General features: G+C 35.7%; 1 protein-coding gene across 4 annotated transcripts in view; it reads left to right on the top strand.

The window, feature by feature from the left end:
- The window catches only part of LOC106058270 (mitogen-activated protein kinase kinase kinase kinase 5-like), a 61,852-nt gene that overhangs the window by 26,408 nt on the left and 9,914 nt on the right, over nucleotides 1-25,530 (top strand). For all 4 annotated transcript variants that reach the window (XM_056022844.1, XM_056022846.1, XM_056022845.1 and 1 more), the window contains 7 exons: nucleotides 99-261; nucleotides 475-575; nucleotides 852-928; nucleotides 1,107-1,175; nucleotides 1,358-1,450; nucleotides 1,738-1,808; nucleotides 1,916-1,971. In XM_056022844.1, the coding sequence (XP_055878819.1) occupies nucleotides 99-261; nucleotides 475-575; nucleotides 852-928; nucleotides 1,107-1,175; nucleotides 1,358-1,450; nucleotides 1,738-1,808; nucleotides 1,916-1,971 (630 nt within the window). The remainder of the gene's footprint in view (nucleotides 1-98; nucleotides 262-474; nucleotides 576-851; nucleotides 929-1,106; nucleotides 1,176-1,357; nucleotides 1,451-1,737; nucleotides 1,809-1,915; nucleotides 1,972-25,530) is intronic.

The raw sequence follows: 25,530 nt of genomic DNA on the forward strand, positions 1-25,530 counted from the left end.
TTTATCTCCCTTTTTGTTATCACTCTCATCTTGAGAAAAGTTCACTACAAATTTTTAGGTGTTGACCTCGTGTAATATTGAATGTTATTTGATTGAAGGCGCCTGCAGCCCACAGTGAAAGTGCCAGATACCAGAGGCTGTTTACGCTGTTGTGTTGGGCGTAATCCGTATAATGGCTACCGTTACCTTTGTGGTGCATTGATTAATGGTGTGATACTCATGCAGTGGTACGAGCCTCTGAACAAGTTCATGTTGCTTAAGGTCAGAATACCAGCAAATATTTTAAATCCGATCTGTGTTTCATTGTAGAGATAATTTTTTTTTTTTTAAATTGTGCGGCTAGTGTAGTGATGACAATTCTTAAAGTTAGTATATTTTAGAGAGAAGTATTTTAAATCTTGTCTGGTGGTAGATGGATATTGGTAGTCAAAAGATGTTGCTCTAAGCTTGTGCTCTATGTCTGTACCTCTTCAGACCTTTGAGACAGAACAAATGCCATCCCAGCTCCAAGTTTTTGAAATGTTCATTAGTCCAGAGCTGGAGTACCCCATGGTTTGCTTTGGAGTCAGGAAAGGGTAAGTCTTTTGTTCAAGCCAGGATTAACAGTTTTAAATTGAAGACGTCAAGTCTTTGTTCACTGTCAATTTTCAAGAAACTAGCGATAATGAATGTTTTCATGTTCTAATTATTATCAAGTTAAGTGATGTGAAATATTTGCACTATGCAAAACAGCAGGGTTTCTGTCCAGGGCTTTTGCAAGAGAGGATTTGAACCTCTCAAGCCCTCACTCAAATGTAGTGTGATGATAAGGATGATGTTAAATATCATCATCTTGTATTTATTCTCCACAGGGTGGATAGAAATCATGTGAAATTTGATGTGATCAACTTGAATAGTATGTCTAGCTGGTTCACTGACATAGACTCAGGTAGGTTCTGGACACATTGAGGGCCATTCTGCATAGGAACACATTCGGTTTCAATAAAAACTCAGGAAAAACTTCTAGTTGACCATTGTATCAGGCTAATTATAATACGCTCTGTAATGAGACTTATCTTTAGTGATGATACATTTGAGGACCTAACACCAGTCTTCTTCTCTTCCAGCTGTGGATTTACTGCCTGTTGTCAATGTCACACAGTTAGAAAAAGATACAGTCTTGATATGCTACGACAGTAAGTAGAAATGACACGATAAAATTCTATAAGACCTGACCTGTGAAAAAACAAAAGTCAACTTTTTATTAAAGACATTCCCTATCATAATAGAAAAATAGTACATACATATATTAAGACACTAATTGACCACATTTTTTATTACAGAAAATGGTAATAATTTTTTTTCTCAATTTTTGTAGAATATGTGAAAGTTGTAAGTTTGAGCGGGAAACTAAAGTCGAGCAGACGTCAGCAGGCAGAACTTCACTTTGACTGTACAGTAGATTCCTTAGGTATACCAACTTACAATACTTCCAATAGTGTATATAAGTAAATAATTGTAAACCACAAAAGCTTGTTAAATAATGACTAAACGCAAAAGCTTGTGAAATAATGACTAAACTGCAAAAGCTTGGTAAATAATGATTGTAAACTGCAATAACTTGGTAAATAATGATTGTAAGCTGAAATGGCTTGGTAAATGATTCTAGAACTGCTAGAGCTAATGATAATGTAATCAATATGTGAACTCACTTGAACTGAATAAAACACTGAAAGATGTATTTTGCTGTTTTCCCAGTGACTCTCCAAGACAGTGTGCTGGCTTTTCACAGGCATGGCATGCAAGGGAGGAGTTTCAAAGGCAATGAGGTTTGTACAGCCTAACTATGGTGTCCGTGTCGTGTGTTTTCAAGTCACATCAAGTGCTCAGGAAATAAACTTTTAATCTTTGTTGTTTTTTTTTGGTGTGTGTCCAGGTAACTCAGGAAATCATTGACAAGTCCAGGATATTCAGGTTGCTGGGCTCAGACAGGTCAGTCTTGTGCACACTTTATCTTTATTGTGAGGTGGAAAATGATTTATTCACCAAGTCTTCCACTCTTAACCTTCTTAGTATTTCATTTACTCTTGTATCAAAGGTTCAAATGTACAACCTATAATTATCTCCCATAGTGAAAAGTAACCCAACCTTAACTTTGTAATATTTAAACAAGAGTATTTGAAGTCATTGAATAAAACTATTAAGCAGTTAACTCCCAAAAGAAAACTGGCCAACCCTTGAAATGAGCAAATCTTTCCTAAGAAATCCAAGTCAGAACTCTGGAGCTCACCCATCCCCTGCCACTTCAGCATGTTTCCATGTGTTGCGCAAGTATTAAACGAAAAAATGCCTTACAAACTATCCTTAGATGCCGGAAAGTGGTCTCCCCTTTTTTTAATTTCATTTTTAATAAGACAATCATAAAAAGTTAAAAAAAAAAACATATTTATGAAATTTAAAAAATCCCCATCCCTAAGCTTACTTCCCAATTAAAAATTCATTAGTTCTTTGTTTTTGCACTCCAGAAATAGACAACCATCACCTGTTTAGGGTTTAGAAAGAGAAATGTCCTTGTCTTGAGTGGCCTCCATTCATGTATTGGCAAAGTGTTCTGTTGTATATATCAAACTTCTTTAGCCCAGCCCCCCCCCCCCCCCCCCCCGACCTAATCCCATTTTTAAAAAAAAAAAGATATTTTATAAATGGTAAAGTTTTTTTTTCTCTGTTTTAGTGAGGCAGTAAAATATTTTACTTGCAAATCAAACGTTCAAAAGAAAATGTATTGACATAGCATACATTGTTTTGATATAATTTTGTTGTTATTGATATTGAAACTGAATCTTCATTTTAAAAAACTACCTTGTGAAAGACTTATAATTAACAGCAAATCATCAATAAAAAGCATTATTATCTTCAAGGAATGTCAGTTTTATATGACATATGAAATTTAGAGAGACTTATGGACACAAGACTAAAAAGTAAAATAGCAAAAAGACATAAAATACTAACAGAACTTGCTCTCAAACACAAAAGCATTACCTGATTACTTACCTACTTAGACTTAGATCCTCCCGTGGTGTTCGACTTTACGCATAAAGCGGCAATCTGTCTTCGCAAAGATCTGATAAAAGACTCGTAAAGACACAAAGATAAAGGCACAGTTCTTATTCCGTATGCTAGGACAAATTTGTACAAGTGCTCCTTCTTCCTAATCGCATTAAAGCTTGGAACAGATTGCCTAAATCATCCAGGAAAACCAATGACTAAGCAGAGCTTCCCTGTAATGAACTTGCATGACTAGATGCCTGGTCGTGCGGTTTGCGCGCTGGACCGTCATTCAGATTTATCGATGGTCCAGGGTTCAAACCCTGCCCACTCCCATCCCCCGTCATCCTGCGGGAGGTTTGGACTAGGAAGTAATTATCTTCAACTCTGAAGGAACATCCGAAACATGTAAAACATTTTACAAAAACATTTTTTTACCTATATGTGTAGGACACAGTTATCCTCAAGTTTTGTTGTATAAAAACTGAAAGGGAACTTTACTAAACAAGGTGTTTATGAGTTTATTAATATCGAGGATATCTGAATGCAGTTTGGGTTTGAAGGGACATGACAACATTGCTAGTTAGTTATAACTGTTGGTCTCTACTCTTTGGAAACCTGTCTGAATGTTCTCATAGAAAACTCGCATTCTCACTTGTTTGCTTTCTTAATCATGCTAGTCTTATTCAGAAAGTGGGCAAATGTGGCAGCACCCTCCCACACACACATACACATACACGCTGTTCTGCTGTTGCCTTTCATTTTAAAAAAATCACTGCTTTTTTTTTTTTTTAAACAAAGCTTATATCAGCTCTGTCTGTCTGGGAAAAAGTTTGCGCACCTTATTTCTCTGACATCCAATCTCAGGTCAAGCTGAAATTATTTCTTTTACCTGACAACACAAAAATCAGTATAAAAAAAAATTTACCAACCAATTAGTTAATGAACTACTGGTAGTTAATTATTTTGTTTGAACAAGTGGAAAAAAAAATGTATTAGACTGAAGTGGTGATACCAAAAAGCTGAATTAGTCCCCCTTTATAGGTCGCCACCTTAAAGTAAGTTTGAAACAAACAATACAATCTTCTTTAGTCATATGCGCCTCACTAGCAGAGTGGTTAGTATATCGGCCCGAAGAGGCATAAGCCTTGAGTTCGAATTCAGGTCATCCCCCCCCCCCTTTTTTTTTTTTTTTTTTTTTTTTAAATGCTTATAAAAACCAATTACATAAAATCCAACCAGATATCCCCTCCCACACCAATTTTTCTTAACTGGTTCAGATAAGTGAGAGGATCATAGTGGATTGAGAAAGCTAAAAGGTTTCAATAGTGCAATAGCCCTAAACAAAAACAAGTGTTAAATATATTATTAATCACTCAGATTTATTGTTGTTGGTCTAGGTCTATTACCTATTTAATTGCACCACTGATCCAAACTACTTGATATAATTACACCTCATATAATTTAATAATAATAATTTAATTAATATAATTTTTAATTGCCCCATCTCAGTAAATGTTTTCACATTTGACCTTGATTTCATCATTTGTGTACATGTTTCTGTATGATTTGAATAGCTGTGTATATGTATTTCTATATGATTTGAATAGCTGTGTATATGTGTTTCTTTATGATTTGAGTAGCTGTGTATATGTGTTTCTTTATGATTTGAATAGCTGTGTATATGTGTTACTTTATGATTTGAATAGCTGTGTATATGTGTTTCTTTATGATTTGAATAGCTGTGTATATGTGTTTCTTTATGATTTGAATAGCTGTGTATATGTGTTTCTTTATGATTTGAATAGCTGTGTATATGTGTTTCTTTATGATTTGTATAGCTGTGTATATGTGTTTCTTTATGATTTGTATAGCTGTGTGTATGTGTTTCTTTATGATTTGTATAGCTGTGTGTATGTGTTTCTTTATGATTTGTATAGCTGTGTGTATGTGTTTTTTAATGATTTGAATAGCTGTGTATATGTGTTTCTTTATGATTTGAATAGCTGTGTATATGTGTTACTTTATGATTTGAATAGCTGTGTATATGTGTTTCTGTATGATTTGAATAGCTGTTTATATGTGTTTCTGTATGATTTGAATAGCTGTGTATATGTGTTTCTTTATGATTTGTATAGCTGTGTATATGTGTTTCTTTATGATTTGAGTAGCTGTGTATATGTGTTTCTGTATGATTTGAGTAGCTGTGTATATGTGTTTCTGTATGATTTGAATAGCTGTGTATATGTGTTTCTGTATGATTTGAATAGCTGTGTATATGTGTTTCTGTATGATTTGAGTAGCTGTGTATATGTGTTTCTTTATGATTTGAATAGCTGTGTATATGTGTTTCTGTATGATTTGAATAGCTGTGTATATGTGTTTCTTTATGATTTGAATAGCTGTGTATATGTGTTACTTTATGATTTGAATAGCTGTGTATATGTGTTTCTGTATGATTTGAATAGCTGTTTATATGTGTTTCTGTATGATTTGAATAGCTGTGTATATGTGTTTTTTAATGATTTGAATAGCTGTGTATATGTGTTTCTTTATGATTTGTATAGCTGTGTATATGTGTTTCTTTATGATTTGTATAGCTGTGTGTATGTGTTTCTGTATGATTTGTATAGCTGTGTATATGTGTTTCTGTATGATTTGAGTAGCTGTGTATATGTGTTTCTGTATGATTTGAATAGCTGTGTATATGTGTTTCTTTATGATTTGAATAGCTGTGTATATGTGTTTCTTTATGATTTGTATAGCTGTGTATATGTGTTTCTTTATGATTTGTATAGCTGTGTGTATGTGTTTCTTTATGATTTGAATAGCTGTGTATAGCTGTGTATATGTGTTACTTTATGATTTGAATAGCTGTGTATAGCTGTGTATATGTGTTACTTTATGATTTGAATAGCTGTGTGTATGTGTTTTTTAATGATTTGAATAGCTGTGTATATGTGTTTCTTTATGATTTGAGTAGCTGTGTATATGTGTTTCTGTATGATTTGAATAGCTGTGTATATGTGTTTCTGTATGATTTGAATAGCTGTGTATATGTGTTTCTGTATGATTTGAGTAGCTGTGTATATGTGTTTCTTTATGATTTGAATAGCTGTGTATATGTGTTTCTGTATGATTTGAATAGCTGTGTATATGTGTTTCTTTATGATTTGAATAGCTGTGTATATGTGTTACTTTATGATTTGAATAGCTGTGTATATGTGTTTCTGTATGATTTGAATAGCTGTTTATATGTGTTTCTGTATGATTTGTATAGCTGTGTATATGTGTTTCTTTATGATTTGAGTAGCTGTGTATATGTGTTTCTGTATGATTTGAATAGCTGTGTATATGTGTTTCTTTATGATTTGTATAGCTGTGTATATGTGTTTCTTTATGATTTGAGTAGCTGTGTATATGTGTTTCTGTATGATTTGAGTAGCTGTGTATATGTGTTTCTGTATGATTTGAATAGCTGTGTATATGTGTTTCTGTATGATTTGAATAGCTGTGTATATGTGTTTCTGTATGATTTGAGTAGCTGTGTATATGTGTTTCTTTATGATTTGAATAGCTGTGTATATGTGTTTCTGTATGATTTGAATAGCTGTGTATATGTGTTTCTTTATGATTTGAATAGCTGTGTATATGTGTTACTTTATGATTTGAATAGCTGTGTATATGTGTTTCTGTATGATTTGAATAGCTGTTTATATGTGTTTCTGTATGATTTGAATAGCTGTGTATATGTGTTTCTTTATGATTTGTATAGCTGTGTGTATGTGTTTTTTAATGATTTGAATAGCTGTGTATATGTGTTTCTTTATGATTTGTATAGCTGTGTATATGTGTTTCTTTATGATTTGTATAGCTGTGTGTATGTGTTTCTGTATGATTTGTATAGCTGTGTATATGTGTTTCTGTATGATTTGAGTAGCTGTGTATATGTGTTTCTGTATGATTTGAATAGCTGTGTATATGTGTTTCTTTATGATTTGAATAGCTGTGTATATGTGTTTCTTTATGATTTGTATAGCTGTGTATATGTGTTTCTTTATGATTTGTATAGCTGTGTGTATGTGTTTCTTTATGATTTGAATAGCTGTGTATAGCTGTGTATATGTGTTACTTTATGATTTGAATAGCTGTGTATAGCTGTGTATATGTGTTACTTTATGATTTGAATAGCTGTGTGTATGTGTTTTTTAATGATTTGAATAGCTGTGTATATGTGTTTCTTTATGATTTGAGTAGCTGTGTATATGTGTTTCTGTATGATTTGAATAGCTGTGTATATGTGTTTCTGTATGATTTGAATAGCTGTGTATATGTGTTTCTGTATGATTTGAGTAGCTGTGTATATGTGTTTCTTTATGATTTGAATAGCTGTGTATATGTGTTTCTGTATGATTTGAATAGCTGTGTATATGTGTTTCTTTATGATTTGAATAGCTGTGTATATGTGTTACTTTATGATTTGAATAGCTGTGTATATGTGTTTCTGTATGATTTGAATAGCTGTTTATATGTGTTTCTGTATGATTTGAATAGCTGTGTATATGTGTTTCTTTATGATTTGTATAGCTGTGTGTATGTGTTTTTTAATGATTTGAATAGCTGTGTATATGTGTTTCTTTATGATTTGTATAGCTGTGTATATGTGTTTCTTTATGATTTGTATAGCTGTGTGTATGTGTTTCTGTATGATTTGTATAGCTGTGTATATGTGTTTCTGTATGATTTGAGTAGCTGTGTATATGTGTTTCTGTATGATTTGAATAGCTGTGTATATGTGTTTCTTTATGATTTGAATAGCTGTGTGTATGTGTTTCTTTATGATTTGAATAGCTGTGTATAGCTGTGTATATGTGTTACTTTATGATTTGAATAGCTGTGTATAGCTGTGTATATGTGTTACTTTATGATTTGAATAGCTGTGTGTATGTGTTTTTTAATGATTTGAATAGCTGTGTATATGTGTTTCTGTATGATTTGAATAGCTGTGTATATGTGTTTCTTTATGATTTGAATAGCTGTGTATATGTGTTTCTTTATGATTTGAATAGCTGTGTATATGTGTTTCTTTATGATTTGAGTAGCTGTGTATATGTGTTTCTTTATGATTTGAATAGCTGTGTATATGTGTTACTTTATGATTTGAATAGCTGTGTATATGTGTTTCTTTATGATTTGTATAGCTGTGTGTATGTGTTTTTTAATGATTTGAATAGCTGTGTGTATGTGTTTTTTAATGATTTGTATAGCTGTGTGTATGTGTTTTTTAATGATTTGAATAGCTGTGTGTATGTGTTTTTTAATGATTTGAATAGCTGTGTATATGTGTTTCTTTATGATTTGTATAGCTGTGTATATGTGTTTCTTTATGATTTGAGTAGCTGTGTATATGTGTTTCTGTATGATTTGAGTAGCTGTGTATATGTGTTTCTTTATGATTTGAGTAGCTGTGTATATGTGTTTCTGTATGATTTGAATAGCTGTGTATATGTGTTTCTGTATGATTTGAATAGCTGTGTATATGTGTTTCTTTATGATTTGAATAGCTGTGTATATGTGTTTCTGTATGATTTGAATAGCTGTGTATATGTGTTTCTTTATGATTTGAATAGCTGTGTATATGTGTTTCTTTATGATTTGAATAGCTGTGTATATGTGTTTCTGTATGATTTGAATAGCTGTGTATATGTGTTTCTGTATGATTTGAGTAGCTGTGTATATGTGTTTCTGTATGATTTGAATAGCTGTGTATATGTGTTTCTTTATGATTTGAATAGCTGTGTATATGTGTTTCTTTATGATTTGAATAGCTGTGTATATGTGTTTCTTTATGATTTGTATAGCTGTGTGTATGTGTTTTTTAATGATTTGAATAGCTGTGTATATGTGTTTCTGTATGATTTGAGTAGCTGTGTATATGTGTTTCTTTATGATTTGAGTAGCTGTGTATATGTGTTTCTGTATGATTTGAATAGCTGTGTATATGTGTTTCTGTATGATTTGAATAGCTGTGTATATGTGTTTCTTTATGATTTGAATAGCTGTGTATATGTGTTTCTTTATGATTTGAGTAGCTGTGTATATGTGTTTCTTTATGATTTGTATAGCTGTGTGTATGTGTTTTTTAATGATTTGAATAGCTGTGTATATGTGTTTCTTTATGATTTGAATAGCTGTGTATAGCTGTGTATATGTGTTACTTTATGATTTGAATAGCTGTGTATAGCTGTGTATATGTGTTACTTTATGATTTGAATAGCTGTGTGTATGTGTTTTTTTAATGATTTGAATAGCTGTGTATATGTGTTTCTGTATGATTTGAATAGCTGTGTATATGTGTTTCTTTATGATTTGAATAGCTGTGTATATGTGTTTCTTTATGATTTGAATAGCTGTGTATACGTGTTTCTTTATGATTTGAGTAGCTGTGTATATGTGTTTCTTTATGATTTGAATAGCTGTGTATATGTGTTACTTTATGATTTGAATAGCTGTGTATATGTGTTTCTTTATGATTTGTATAGCTGTGTGTATGTGTTTTTTAATGATTTGAATAGCTGTGTGTATGTGTTTTTTAATGATTTGAATAGCTGTGTATATGTGTTTCTTTATGATTTGTATAGCTGTGTATATGTGTTTCTTTATGATTTGAGTAGCTGTGTATATGTGTTTCTGTATGATTTGAGTAGCTGCGTATATGTGTTTCTTTATGATTTGAGTAGCTGTGTATATGTGTTTCTGTATGATTTGAATAGCTGTGTATATGTGTTTCTGTATGATTTGAATAGCTGTGTATATGTGTTTCTGTATGATTTGAGTAGCTGTGTATATGTGTTTCTTTATGATTTGAATAGCTGTGTATATGTGTTTCTGTATGATTTGAATAGCTGTGTATATGTGTTTCTTTATGATTTGAATAGCTGTGTATATGTGTTTCTGTATGATTTGAATAGCTGTGTATATGTGTTTCTGTATGATTTGAGTAGCTGTGTATATGTGTTTCTGTATGATTTGAATAGCTGTGTATATGTGTTTCTTTATGATTTGAATAGCTGTGTATATGTGTTTCTTTATGATTTGAATAGCTGTGTATATGTGTTTCTTTATGATTTGTATAGCTGTGTATATGTGTTTCTTTATGATTTGTATAGCTGTGTGTATGTGTTTCTTTATGATTTGTATAGCTGTGTGTATGTGTTTTTTAATGATTTGAATAGCTGTGTATATGTGTTTCTTTATGATTTGAATAGCTGTGTATATGTGTTACTTTATGATTTGAATAGCTGTGTATATGTGTTTCTGTATGATTTGAATAGCTGTTTATATGTGTTTCTGTATGATTTGAATAGCTGTGTATATGTGTTTCTTTATGATTTGTATGTGTGTATGTGTTTTTTAATGATTTGAATAGCTGTGTATATGTGTTTCTGTATGATTTGAGTAGCTGTGTATATGTGTTTCTTTATGATTTGAGTAGCTGTGTATATGTGTTTCTGTATGATTTGAATAGCTCTGTATATGTGTTTCTGTATGATTTGAATAGCTGTGTATATGTGTTTCTTTATGATTTGAATAGCTGTGTATATGTGTTTCTTTATGATTTGAGTAGCTGTGTATATGTGTTTCTTTATGATTTGTATAGCTGTGTGTATGTGTTTTTTAATGATTTGAATAGCTGTGTATATGTGTTTCTTTATGATTTGAATAGCTGTGTATAGCTGTGTATATGTGTTACTTTATGATTTGAATAGCTGTGTATAGCTGTGTATATGTGTTACTTTATGATTTGAATAGCTGTGTGTATGTGTTTTTTAATGATTTGAATAGCTGTGTATATGTGTTTCTTTATGATTTGAATAGCTGTGTATATGTGTTTCTTTATGATTTGAGTAGCTGTGTATATGTGTTTCTTTATGATTTGAATAGCTGTGTATATGTGTTACTTTATGATTTGAATAGCTGTGTATATGTGTTTCTTTATGATTTGTATAGCTGTGTGTATGTGTTTATTAATGATTTGAACAGCTGTGTGTATGTGTTTTTTTATGATTTGTATAGCTGTGTGTATGTGTTTTTTAATGATTTGAATAGCTGTGTGTATGTGTTTTTTAATGATTTGAATAGCTGTGTATATGTGTTTCTTTATGATTTGAATAGCTGTGTATAGCTGTGTATATGTGTTTCTTTATGATTTGAATAGCTGTGTATATGTGTTACTTTATGATATGAATAGCTGTGTATATGTGTTACTTTATGATTTGAATAGCTGTGTATATGTTTTTCTGTATGATTTGAATAGCTGTGTATATGTGTTTCTTTATGATTTGAATAGCTGTGTATATGTGTTTCTGTATGATTTGAATAGCTGTGTATATGTGTTTCTTTATGATTTGAATAGCTGTGTATATGTTTCTTTATGATTTGAGTAGCTTTGTATATGTGTTTCTGTATGATTTGAATAGCTGTGTATAGCTGTGTATATGTGTTACTTTATGATTTGAATAGCTGTGTATATGTGTTTCTGTATGATTTGAATAGCTGTGTATATGTGTTTCTTTATGATTTGAATAGCTGTGTATATGTGTTACTTTATGATATGAATAGCTGTGTATATGTGTTTCTTTATGATTTGAATAGCTGTGTATATGTGTTTCTGTATGATTTGAGTAGCTGTGTATATGTGTTTCTTTATGATTTGAATAGCTGTGTATATGTGTTTCTGTATGATTTGAATAGCTGTGTATATGTGTTTCTTTATGATTTGAATAGCTGTGTATATGTGTTTCTTTATGATTTGAGTAGCTGTGTATATGTGTTTCTTTATGATTTGAGTAGCTGTGTATATGTGTTTCTTTATGATTTGTATAGCTGTGTGTATGTGTTTCTTTATGATTTGAATAGCTGTGTATATGTGTTTCTTTATGATTTGAATAGCTGTGTGTATGTGTTTCTTTATGATTTGAATAGCTGTGTGTATATGTTTCTTTTTGATTTGAGTAGCTGTGTATATGTGTTTCTTTATGATTTGAATAGCTGTGTATATGTGTTTCTGTATGATTTGAATAGCTGTGTATATGTGTTTCTTTATGATTTGAGTAGCTGTGTATATGTGTTTCTTTATGATTTGAGTAGCTGTGTATATGTGTTTCTTTATGATTTGTATAGCTGTGTGTATGTGTTTTTTAATGATTTGAATAGCTGTGTATATGTGTTTCTTTATGATTTGAATAGCTGTGTGACCATTTTTACAAAGCCTGTAACAACCCACTCTCTATGTCTGTCTGTAGTGTAAAAAGTTTGCAACTATTTCTCCCACAACCAAATTCGGATTAAGCTGAAATTTTGCACACTTATTTCTTTTACCTGACAACACAAGAATCAATAATATAAATCAAACAAACCAAAAAAACAATTAGTTAATTAACTATTGGTAATTAATTATTTTGTTTGGCATCTTGAACAAGGGAAAGAAATCGTACTTGACAGATGTGGTGGTATAAGTTGAATAAGTCCCCTTGAGGACCATTGAGCCATGGGTGAACTTTTTTTTTTTTAATGCATTTAAACAAAACGATCAAAAATTGACCAAGATACCCCCCCCCCCTTCTTCCCCCCTTCACAGCTGGTGTAAACAAGGGATAGGGTCAATGTTCATTCAGAAAGCTAAGCAAAAAACAATTGGTCAAAATATTTATGTCTAGGTTAATCATACATATAATGACATGGGCTGATCCAAACTGATTCATACAATTACAATTAATATAAGCTTTGCGGGTGTTGTTTTTTTAAAGTATTTTTTAATGTTTTTTCTTGTTGGTCTCTTGATTGCTATTGATTAGAAACTTAATAAAAAATGAATTCAATGAAATCAGAAGTAGGGCCCAGATGAAAGTGTTGTCCAGTTTAAAAGTACATTTCATTGTTGGCTGGTCATCTGATCAAAAACAAAAAATGGAAGTTTTCTCATTGTTGCGAGGAGCTCCTTATAGCAGTGTTGACATTTCTTAGTTACACGCTTGGATTACAGGCTGCTCCTGTTGCTATGGCGACGTGTTTAGCGTCTTGTTTACGTTGCCCCCGTCGCTGTGGAAACCATTTAAAAATACACATGACATCCGCCGTTTGGTTCGTTGCCGTGGCAACTGATCACTGCTAGCTTCATTTGTCCAACTCAAAAAAAAGTAGGGCAAGTTAATTAACAGGACAACTAAACCATCAACTAAATATTGGTGTAGGCCTCTCTCGACTTGTCCATCTTCTCTGTCTTTCTCTCTTCTCTCGCTCCATTCCGTTTTTCTCTTTTCTTAATCCCCCCCCTCTCTCTCTCTCTTTTTTCTCCCCCTCTTTTCTCTTTTCTCTCTTGTAGATATTTACTAAACAATTTTCCTTATTCTAATTGTTGACATTCAATTGAAAGCTTGGGGGGGGGGGGGGGTTAGAGGGCGGGGAAGAAGGGGACGCTACCCACCAGTAGTCAGCTAAAGAAATGCAGTCGCAGTAGTCACTTTGGATGATGTTGACTGTACATAGTGACTATGGTCAATAGTGACACTCCCGTTCAAAGACCGTTGGCTACTTATCGATGATAACTCTGGATGATATTGATATTTTGGGCCAGTGGTATTGATAGCCTCCCCCCCCCCCTTACCCGGGACAATGGCTCCAGTTTGAAGCAAAGTCTTTTTATTGACTCTGTGTCAACATTCAGACGAGAAGAGCGCGCGGACAATACAATTCCAACTTGTTGGTACTTGCTTCATTGAAACTTCGGTTCAAAGGAACGCTTGTGAGAAACAGCCGACCATTAGCACATGTTGGAGGAGAACGCATGAAAGAAATTATTTCTATTAGAGATAAACTCTAGCTTTAAAAAAAAAAATATTTAGATTTACGATTCATGGTTAGGTCCCCACTTAACACAAAACATTTTTTTTTTAATTAAATGAAGATTTTTGTTCCGCCCACGGCCATTTTATATATGCAGCTAACATTTCACCGTTTCCGCCTCGTTGTCCCCGCGGGGGGGGGGGGGGGGGGTAGAGAGCTGTAGATATCGCCATGGAAACGGCAAGGCCGATAACCAGTGCCTGACATTTTATTTGAATCCCAAACGTGCGAGATCTCCCGCCACAATTTTTTTTTTGCTTCGTTTCCCCCTAGCGCCAATACTTCGATCACGCTCCCGTTCTGCTGGACAATAGGAGAAATCAGATGCAAATTGTTTTGGGGCCACCACATCCTCCCGACACCTGCCCCCCCCCTTCCTCCTTTTTTTTTTTATAGCCTAGGTTTGAAACAGGTTGTATAAAACCTGAAGGTTTATGCCGCAGTATTGGCCGTCGTGCACAGGATTATATCTTGGAAATAAAAGTGAACAAGGCAGTACTAACACACGCGCGCACACACAAAACCATTACAAACAAACAAACGCAGGGCAATACAAACAAACAAACGGACGGGAAAAAGATGTTCTGTCCTTCTTGCTAGTTTGACACCTAGAGCTGACTGGGTTGAATGTGGGACACGGGTTGAAAGAATGAAGGCTATGGTCACTCTGACCTATTAGACACTGCCGAGCTTATTTGTAATTGATTAATTATTCGTGGATGAATTATTTGTAGTTGCTTGGTAACAGTTGAATACTATTATTATTGGTAATTTAGTATCTTTTCAAAGTCTAATGATGGGAAAGAATCTTCTAAACCTATTAATAACTTCACAAAACAAAGATCTTGGAGCGGTAAAAACAAATCTTATGTTTGTGCTGTCTGTACGTTCAGAGTTTGGTACAATATTGAAAGTCACAATTGTAAACCAAGGTTTCTAGACTTCAATCTAGACAAATGAACTGTTTTTTTCACGTGTGTATACTTCAAGTGTTAATGGACCTCATTCAAAAATCGTAAACAAACAACATTTAGCCACGTGATTCTCTATATCGTCTATACAAATTATGTAATCCATAGTGGCTGTCACGTTATACGTATTTTTCATTGTTTTATCAATATTATCACATGGCTAAACGTTGTTTGTTTACTATTGGTGAATGACGTCCATTGAACAATACAAAAGGGTTACTCTTTCATAGAACTTCTTGCACGAACTCGGTTGGACGTAAGTTCCAGTACAAAACTTTCCAACACTTAGATTTTACTCATTCTGTCTCAGCGTTTGAGATCTAGACGTGACATACGGACAGACAGCACAGACACTCCCTCCTTTTTGCTTACGTTGGTCGCTGAACTATTTGATGTCAACTCTACACTTTCTGTATCAAAAGTGAGTGAAACAAGTTGGCAAGTGTTATTCAAACATTACTCGGGAACATTGGTTCAAGTTTCCAATGTCTTCTAAGTATTACTCTCCAAGTGACACCGTGATAGCCTGAACATGGAACACTTTGACCAGATCAGTTGAAAGATGGTTTGGCCGTGCAATAGAAAACTACACTCATTGCTAGTGGTGCAAAGCTTGTTAAAATGTGCACAAGACAAAAGCATTGATGAGATGGTCCAGATGACATGCACAACATTGTGTGTCGACTTGGTCCAGATGACATGCACAACATTGTCTGTCGACTTGGTCCAGATGACATGCACAACATTGTCTGTCGACTTGGTCCAGATGACATGCACAACATTGTCTGTCGACTTGGTCCAGATGACATGCACAACATTGTGTGTCGACTTGGTCAAGATGACATGCACAACATTGTGTGTCGACTTGGTCCAGATGACATGCACATTGTGTGTCGATTTGGTCCAGATGACATGCACAACACTGTGTATCGACTTGGTCAAGATGACATGCACAACATTGTGTGTCGACTTGGTCCAGATGACATGCACAACACTGTGTATCGACTTGGTCCAGATGACATGCACATTGTGTGTCGATTTGGTCCAGATGACATGCACATTGTGTGTCGACTTGGTCAAGATGACATGCACAACATTGTGCATCGACTTGGTACAGATGACATGCACATTGTGTATCGACTTGGTCCAGATGACATGCACAACACTGTGTATCGACTTGGTCAAGATGACATGCACAACATTGTGTGTCGACTTGGTCCAGATGACATGCACAACATTGTGTGTCGATTTGGTCCAGATGACATGCACAACATTGTGTGTCGACTTGGTCCAGATGACATGCACAACATTGTGTGTCGACTTGGTCCAGATGACATGCACATTGTGTGTCGATTTGGTCCAGATGACATGCACAACACTGTGTATCGACTTGGTCAAGATGACATGCACAACATTGTGTGTCGACTTGGTCCAGATGACATGCACAACACTGTGTATCGACTTGGTCCAGATGACATGCACATTGTGTGTCGATTTGGTCCAGATGACATGCACATTGTGTGTCGACTTGGTCAAGATGACATGCACAACATTGTGCATCGACTTGGTACAGATGACATGCACATTGTGTATCGACTTGGTCCAGATGACATGCACAACACTGTGTATCGACTTGGTCAAGATGACATGCACAACATTGTGTGTCGACTTGGTCCAGATGACATGCACAACATTGTGTGTCGATTTGGTCCAGATGACATGCACAACATTGTGTGTCGACTTGGTCCAGATGACATGCACAACATTGTGTGTCGACTTGGTCCAGATGACATGCACAACATTGTGTGTCGACTTGGTCCAGATGACATGCACATTGTGTGTCGATTTGGTCCAGATGACATGCACATTGTGTGTCGACTTGGTCAAGATGACATGCACAACATTGTGCATCGACTTGGTACAGATGACATGCACATTGTGTATCGACTTGGTCCAGATGACATGCACAACACTGTGTATCGACTTGGTCCAGATGACATGCACAACACTGTGTGTCGACTTGGTCCAGATGACATGCACAACACTGTGTGTCGACTTGGTCCAGATGACATGGACAACATTGTGCGTCGACTTGGTCTCTCACCTCCACAATACATGACGAGATACCCAGTTTAACGATCGGAATCGAATACTCGCTGAAAATATCTGAATTGAAATTTAGTTCAAACTTTTGTTGGTTAAAACAGATCGATAGCATCGCGATACTCATTAGTTTTGGAACCGCGTTTCGCCGATACGCAGTATTAGCGATGCATGTTATGCCTGACTAGTTGTGTAATATCTGATGAGCTATGTGATGCCCATATGATGTCTGGTGAGCTATGTGATGCCCATATGATGTCTGGTGAGCTATGTGATGCCCATGTGATGTCTGGTGAGCTATATGATGCCCATATGATGTCTGGTGAGCTATATGATGCCCATATGATGTCTGGTGAGCTATGTGATGCCCATATGATGTCTGTTGAACTATATGATGCCCATATGATGTCTGGTGAGCTATATATGCCCATATGATGTCTGTTGAGCTATGTGATGCCCATATGATGTCTGGTGAGCTATGTGATGCCCATATGATGTCTGGTGAGCTATGTGATGCCCATATGATGTCTGGTGAGCTATACGATGCCCATATGATGTCTGGTGAGCTATGTGATGCCCATATGTCTGGTGAGCTATATGATGCCCATATGATGTCTGTTGAGCTATGTGATGCCCATATGATGTCTGGTGAGCTATGTGATGCCCATATGATGTCTGGTGAGCTATATGATGCCCATATGATGTCTGTTGAGCTATGTGATGCCCATATGTCTGGTGAGCTATATGATGCCCATATGATGTCTGGTGAGCTATGTGATGCCCATATGATGTCTGTTGAACTATATGATGCCCATATGATGTCTGGTGAGCTATATATGCCCATATGATGTCTGTTGAGCTATGTGATGCCCATATGATGTCTGGTGAGCTATGTGATGCCCATATGATGTCTGGTGAGCTATGTGATGCCCATATGATGTCTGGTGAGCTATACGATGCCCATATGATGTCTGTTGAGCTATGTGATGCCCATATGATGTCTGATGAGCTATGTGATGTCCATATGATGTCTGGTGAGCTATGTGATGCCCATATGATGTCTGGTGAGCTATGTGATGCCCCATATGATGTCTGGTGAGCTATGTGATGCCCATGTGATGTCTGGTGAGCTATGTGATGCCCATGTGATGTCTGGTGAGCTATGTGATGCCCATGTGATGTCTGGTGAGATTTGTAATGTGCATATTATGTCTGATCTAAGACTTTAAATGTTTCTGTATGTGATTTATTGTGATATGCTTTGCCTGATGAAGTGAGTGATGTTTCTGTAATGACTGTGTGATGTGCTTATGTTATGTCTGATGAAATGTGTGGTGTAATATGTGATGGCTGATGAATTGAATGATGCTTCTGTGATTACTCTGTGATGTCTGATGAATTGAATGATGCTTCTGTGATGACTCTGATGTCTGATGAACTATGTGATGTCGAAGTGAATGATGTTTCTGTAATGTCTGATAAGCAAAGTGATGACTTTGTGATGTGCTGATTTACTATGTGATGTCGAAGTGAATGATGTTTCTGTAATGTCTGATAAGCAAAGTGATGACTTTGTGATGTGCTGATTTACTATGTGATGTCGAAGTGTTGGATGTTTCTGTAATGTCTGATAATCAAAGTGATGACTCTGTGATGTCTGATGAACTATGTGATGTCGAAGTGAATGATGTTTCTGTAATGTCTGATAAGCAAAGTGATGACTCTGTGATGTGCTGGTGTGTTGACTGTGAGATTTACGTCAATCTTTCTACTTCTCATGTTTAGACCACGAGTTATAAACGTACAAAGTGGTCTCCCTTCTCCTGGGATACAACAATGAAGAGACCATTTGATCAGGAAACTTCAGAGAGAGAAATGAACGTTTTCAATCATTGACAACAAGTTGTTTGAGTGAGATGGTAGCTAGATAAGGTGTGGCCTCCTTGTGGCCTCCAGAACTGTCTGAAGGAATCAATAAGAAGATGTTATCACCAGCCGTGCTTTTATCAATGAATATTTGATGGAGTCCTATGTGAAGCTATGACATGAAACAATGTCAAGTTAGTTTGAGACAAATGTCCCTGTTTGTTTCGATTTGCACCCGTCTTTAGGAATGGCCTACAACAGTGAATCCCAAACTACGGCCCGCGGGCCATATCCGGCCCGCGACGTGGTTCCATCCGGCCCGCCTAAACATTGGCACAAAGTAAAGAAAATTTTTTAAAAGGTTGAAAAATGTATTTTCCCTACGTTGGGACTCACACTTTTCTTCTTTGATGAATTTCATTCCAATCCATGTTATTCTAATTTTCATTTTTTTAATGAACACGATGTCTATTTGTTTCGGTGACAAGTGTTGAGAGTTGCTTTAGGTTCTTGGATAATTCCGCTGCTGTCTTGAGCTAGTCGTGTTCTAAACATCTTGTGTGTAACCATAGACATAAATAAATATAGACTGGAAGTAGGAAGTTATTTTTATTTGGGGGAAGTCAAATATGTTTTATGTACTCTATCTATGTGAAAAAAAAATGGCGGCAATCGAGCTATAAATTCTAGGACTAACATTTCAGCCAATATATAATTATGATCTTTAGTTTTGAAAAGTACAAAACTGCCATATTCCCAGTATTTTGCCTTTGTTTCATAATCATAGACATAGGCATATATATATATAGGTTTGTGATGTGGATCTATGTTTGTTGACATGGCTTCTTTATTAATGTGTGGCGGTCGTCTTATCGATTCAAATTGTTAGAATTAGTTTTTAGTCAAAAAAGTCAAAGAAAATGAGCAGAACGTGCTCTAATGTTCGTAGTACGATAGGCCAAGGATAAATTCTAAAGGTTGAAAAAAAAAAAAAGAATATTATACACATTAACTTTCAGTTTCAGTAAGTCAGAATAATTCAGTATCACTGACACCGTGACTGTCACTAGTTTAATATTGATAGATCTAAATCTAATAAATATGACTAATATTTGTAATAACTAGGTCAAATACTTTTCATACTTTTTACTACTAACTATTAAACTAGTCAGTCTAACATCTATGCATGCAGACTATAGACTAGATCTAGTATAAGTATAGATTATAGATCTAGTCCAATCTAGTGACTATCTCGAATCTAGTCCTAGACTATTTATATACTAACTATAGACTAGACTATACAGATTACAATTATAGTTTATAGTATAGTATAGTAGTATAGTACTAGATCTAGTAGTAAGTAGTATTTTTTTACTATAGTATTTATATAGACTAGATCTAAATCTAGCATTTAAAACTATTTATAATTAGGCACGATTAGAGATATAATAATACAGAAGGGGTTCTATCAATTATATAGGTTATGGCTGAAAAACAAACAAACTATAAATACTTTTAATTTTACACTGCTCATAACTGCTGTATAACTCATACAAACTTATCTTTTCCCAAATGTTTCCCATAATAATTTTTACTTTATCGTCCAGTCTATATATATATGTCTATGTGTGTAACACAGGGCATCAATTCTGCATCATTTTTGGTAACATTGTTTTTATAGCAAAGAGAATGGTGCGTACCATTGAATATTTGTTGAGTAATGAAATGTTAGAGCCGTAGAGACGAAAACTAGATTCTGAAAGTAGAAACTTCCAGGAAAGGTGGACACACATCTTTGCTTTTGTGGAACACGATAATAAGCCAACATGATTTGTACCTAAAATGTGGCTGTTTTTTTTTTTAATATAGCTAAGTCATTTTTAAAGCAAAAATATGGAAGCATTGTTGGTTTTGAGTCGCAAAGAAAAGTTACGCCTAGTGGAATGAGTTGAGCAACTGACGAGAAAAAAAGAGACAAGAAAATAAGTTCATCGTAAGGGCAAGCTACAGAGTTGCTCAAATTATGAGAAATTCGCTTTCTAGCAGTGATGAAAGAATTCGTCCTTTGGGTACACATTTCCATTCAAAACTAAATGACAGCAGATTTTGAAATGTTTTCTATTGCCACAGAGGATTGCTCCGACAGATCTGTAACTGCAACTAATTGACTTACAAAGCCAGACATCTCTGCTTGAGAAATTTAAAGCGATGCAGACAATTGATTTCTTCGCCGTGTTGTATGAAGAAACTTTCGAATTTCTGAAATGAAGTGTTAAGGCTGATCACAATGTTTACAAGCACTTCATTGAGCAGACCTATCTACTTACTTGTGTAAGCAGGCCAAGTAGTGCTACAGGTTTCTAATAAAACTATTTAAAATGGTTTATTCTCTATTTCATTTTTGATATATTAGATGATGTGGCCCGCGACACGAGTGTCGGAAATTAAAATGGCCCGCCGGCCGAAGAAGGTTGGGCATCACTGGCCTACAACGTTTTGTACTCTTCAAAGTTCGTTCTATCTGTATCTATAACTGCTTGAAACGTTTGACTGAAGTCCTACATCCTGATAGACAAATGTTTACTCGTCCTGACTTCCGGTCCAGTGATATGTGATCATTGTTCACGCAATTTATTTATTTCACGCTTGTATATTCTGACCACTTGCTGTTGACGGCCGTTGACCTGTAGCCCCAAACTGCCGGGTAGACAACTAAACCGCTGTAGGCGTAAAAGATCCTAATTAATAAAACTTGAAAAACTTTACTTCTTTGTAAACATATATTAAATATAGGTTATGATGTTATGTCGTCACGTCGGTACTCTATGTGGCTTCCCCCTTTTACCCCCCCCCCCCTCCTTTTTTCACTTCGATGTCTTGAGTCTGTGATCACGTGACTATGGCGACTTGTGGGCGTGGTTCGACTTGGCGACTTACCTCCCATCCCCTCTCTGTTTTGTTGGAGTTGTCGTCACCTGAACATCTTTTTTTTCCCCCCTAAAGTCTGCCTTGTCTTTGAGCGCGTGCTCCGAGCTGAGCCTGGTGTGTTTGCTAATCACTTTTTTGTCATCTCCTTGTCGTCACGTGATGTGGGCTCGAGTCAGCACACACGTAAGATATCTCCAAATATTGTGGACTGGTATCTAAGCAGTTGTGATCACATGGCCAGCTGTTCTCTTTCCCTCCTGTATATCGGATCTCAACGTGGCTAAGAAGTCGATATCAATCTTTTGTTTACTCCGATACCGGAAGTCAGTACCTAAATATTCTATCTCCGACTCATGAGAGGATCAAAAACAGTCCCGACCTTTTTTTTTTCTAGTTGGCATAAACTCTGCTTGAAACTTATAGATTTGATTTGACAGGTTACCTATAGGACCAACTTTTTTTTTTTTTTAAATCGCATAATGGACCTCATTCACCAATCGTAAACAAACAACATTTAGCCACGTAGTGCTTTATCTCTTCTATATAATTTACGATCTCATGTTTAATTCATGATGGTTGTCACGTGACGGTTTTTTTTTCCATTGTTTTATCAATAAGATCACGTGACTAAATGTCTGTTCACGATTGGTGAATGAGGTCCATTGTGTTCAAATAGCAGACTGTATAACTTGCTAAGTGTTATCAACAAAACAAGAGCAGAACTTAATTAGTAGTATGGTGTATACAGGCTGAAAAAACAAACGAAAAGATCAAATCAACTGAGCAACTAGTATTTGGCTTCAAAACTACCAAACCTTCCACTAGTTGTGTTGCTAGGGATAGTACTTATGTTAGTACAATGGCTTGACTTGTTAGCTCAACAGTGACACGGAGCTAGTCCACTGTCCACCCCTAACGCCCTAACTGTATCAGCTCTGAGGGAAGCTGTTGTCTAGAACACAGACATTTTACAACCCATTCACTACATTAGCGATCTCAAGCCAGAGGATATTCATCTAGTCTAGAGAAATGAGACAAAGACCCTTTAGACACTTGACCACAGGAAAGGACTTTCTTATAGAGAGGGCCGCCTCTGAGTTTGTGTGAAACATAAACTTTATTTGTGATCCTTTTTTTTTTTAAACTGAGTATAAACAAACAGAATAATCATATGTACAAACTAGTTGTTTTATTTGGTTTTGTTTGACATGTTTTGGATGTTCCTTCAAAGTTGAAGATAATCTACTTCTTTGTACAAACCTCCCTCTACTTCTTTGTACAAACCTCCCGCGGGACGACGGGGGATGGAAGCGGGTAGGGTATGAACCCGGGACCATCGAGAAGTCCGAACGACAGTCCAGCGAGTATACCGCATGACCAGGCGGCCACGTTGTATAAACGTGCGTGTGTGGATTGTCAAATCTAAATCTAGAAGTGTGTGTGGATTGTCAAATCTGAATCTAGAACTGAGGAAGCACAGAAGTGTGTGTGTGTATGTGTGTGGGTTGTCAAATCTGAATCTAGAACTGATGAAGCACAGAAGTGTGTGTGTGTATGTGTGTGGGTTGTCAAATCTGAATCTAGAACTGATGAAGCACAGAAGTGTGTGTGTGTATGTGTGTGGATTGTCAAATCTGAATCTAGAACTGATGAAGCACAGAAGTGTGTTTGCGTGTGTGTATGAGTTGAACTGTGAGCTCTTGTAGAAGTTTTTTGACGCATTGAATTCATTTGCCGAAATGTGTCAATTCATTTAAGGAGAATGGAAAAAAACTAGGACTGTCTTGTCAAAATAAACAACATATCATATACTTTTATAAAGCTATCATATATATACTTTTCAATTTGTTTAAAATAAAATCCCTATACCAGCTTTTTTTCATTTGGCGAAACACTCGTTGTTAGCTAGTAAGCAGTCTATATCTCTTTTTGAATCTCGTTACCTAGAGTTAAGACATAGGTACATTTTGCGACATTTCCAAAGACTTGGAAACCATTAGGGCTAATTCGATGGCACTTGCTTAGTTTTGTCGCCCAATGTAATGGTCCAAATGATTGAACTATTTGTCAAGCCATGGCGAGATCCTCTGTTCCCCTCTCCCCGCTTGTTTTGTTCCGTGACCTCTTGTGTATAAACCTTTGGAATGGTTTGTACCAACTGTTGAGCCAAACACACGGAGATGTTGTTTTTCTTCATTCAGGAGTGACATGGGGGACAACTCTCGCCTTTTGGTTTTCGTGACTAGAAAGGTTGAGTTAGTCAGGAAGTTCGGGTAATCTTCTCTTCGCCCTGAAGCTAGCCACTTTACTTAAGACTTGAGTTTGTTGTTTTTTTGTTGATTTTTTTTTTTAATGGGAAGATTAAACTCTGCGCTATTATAATGATAGTTTAATATTTCACTGATCACGGCGTATCTACTCAATAGTTGATCAGCAGAACCAGTAGAGATAAGTGACGTTCCTAAATGTGGGCCTTCTGTCTTCTGAATCCTTTTCAAGGCCTCTACTAGATCTTAATGTTTCTATGTCCACTAGTCCAGTGGCTATGATGACCACTCATAATAGTGTGGAGGACAGCAAGTGAACTGTGTCCACACATTTGAGTCTTATCTTTCTATGTCCACTAGTTCAGTGACTATGATGACCACTCAGAATAGTGTGCAGGACAGCAAGTGAACTGTGTCCACACATTTGAGTCTTATCTTTCTATGTCCACTAGTTCAGTGACTATGATGACCACTCAAAATAGTGTGCAGGACAGCAAGTGAACTGTGTCCACACTTTTAAGTCTTATCTTTCTATGTCCACTAGTTCAGTGACTATGATGACCACTCAGAATAGTGTGCAGGACAGCAAGTGAACTGTGTCCACACATTTGAGTCTTATCTTTCTATGTCCACTAGTTCAGTGACTATGATGACCACTCAAAATAGTGTGCAGGACAGCAAGTGAACTGTGTCCACACATTTAAGTCTTATCTTTCTATGTCCACTAGTTCAGTGACTATGATGACCACTCAAAATAGTGTGCAGGACAGCAAGTGAACTGTGTCCACACATTTGAGTCTTATCTTTCTATGTCCACTAGTTCAGTGACTATGATGACCACTCAAAATAGTGTGCAGGACAACAAGTGAACTGTGTCCACACATTTGAGTCTTATCTTTCTATGTCCACTAGCTCAGTGACTATGATGACCACTCAAAATAGGGTGCAGGACAGCAAGTGAACTGTGTCCACACATTTGAGTCTTATCTTTCTTATGTCCACTAGTTCAGTGACTATGATGACCACTCAGAATAGTGTGCAGGACAGCAAGTGAACTGTGTCCACACATTTGAGTCTTATCTTTGACCTAACACATCCGGCTCCTGGTATCTGGTGTCCAAGTTTGATTGGTTTATCAGACGTCTCTCTTTTTCACACATTCCCCCCCTCCCTCTTGTGTTTGTGTGTGTGCGTGTGCGTGTTTGGTTGAACAACCAATTTTGTTACTTTGTTTTTGTCTTCATTCTTTCCACACTTTGTTGATAGCGCCAAACATTTAAACCCGTGTAGGCGTGTTCAAACCTGAACTTAAAACTTTTTGACTAGACAGAGTGAGTTGATATAAGCTTTGTAAAAAAAACAAAAAAACAACTTAATTGTTAATGCTATAAAGATAAGTATTTATCCAATGGACCATTCCTCCTCGTCCGCCTCTACACACACGCGACTTACTAGTTCACAGTTGG

This window comes from Biomphalaria glabrata, chromosome 3, assembly GCF_947242115.1.
Source record: "Biomphalaria glabrata chromosome 3, xgBioGlab47.1, whole genome shotgun sequence".
Classification (NCBI taxonomy): domain Eukaryota; kingdom Metazoa; phylum Mollusca; class Gastropoda; family Planorbidae; genus Biomphalaria; species Biomphalaria glabrata.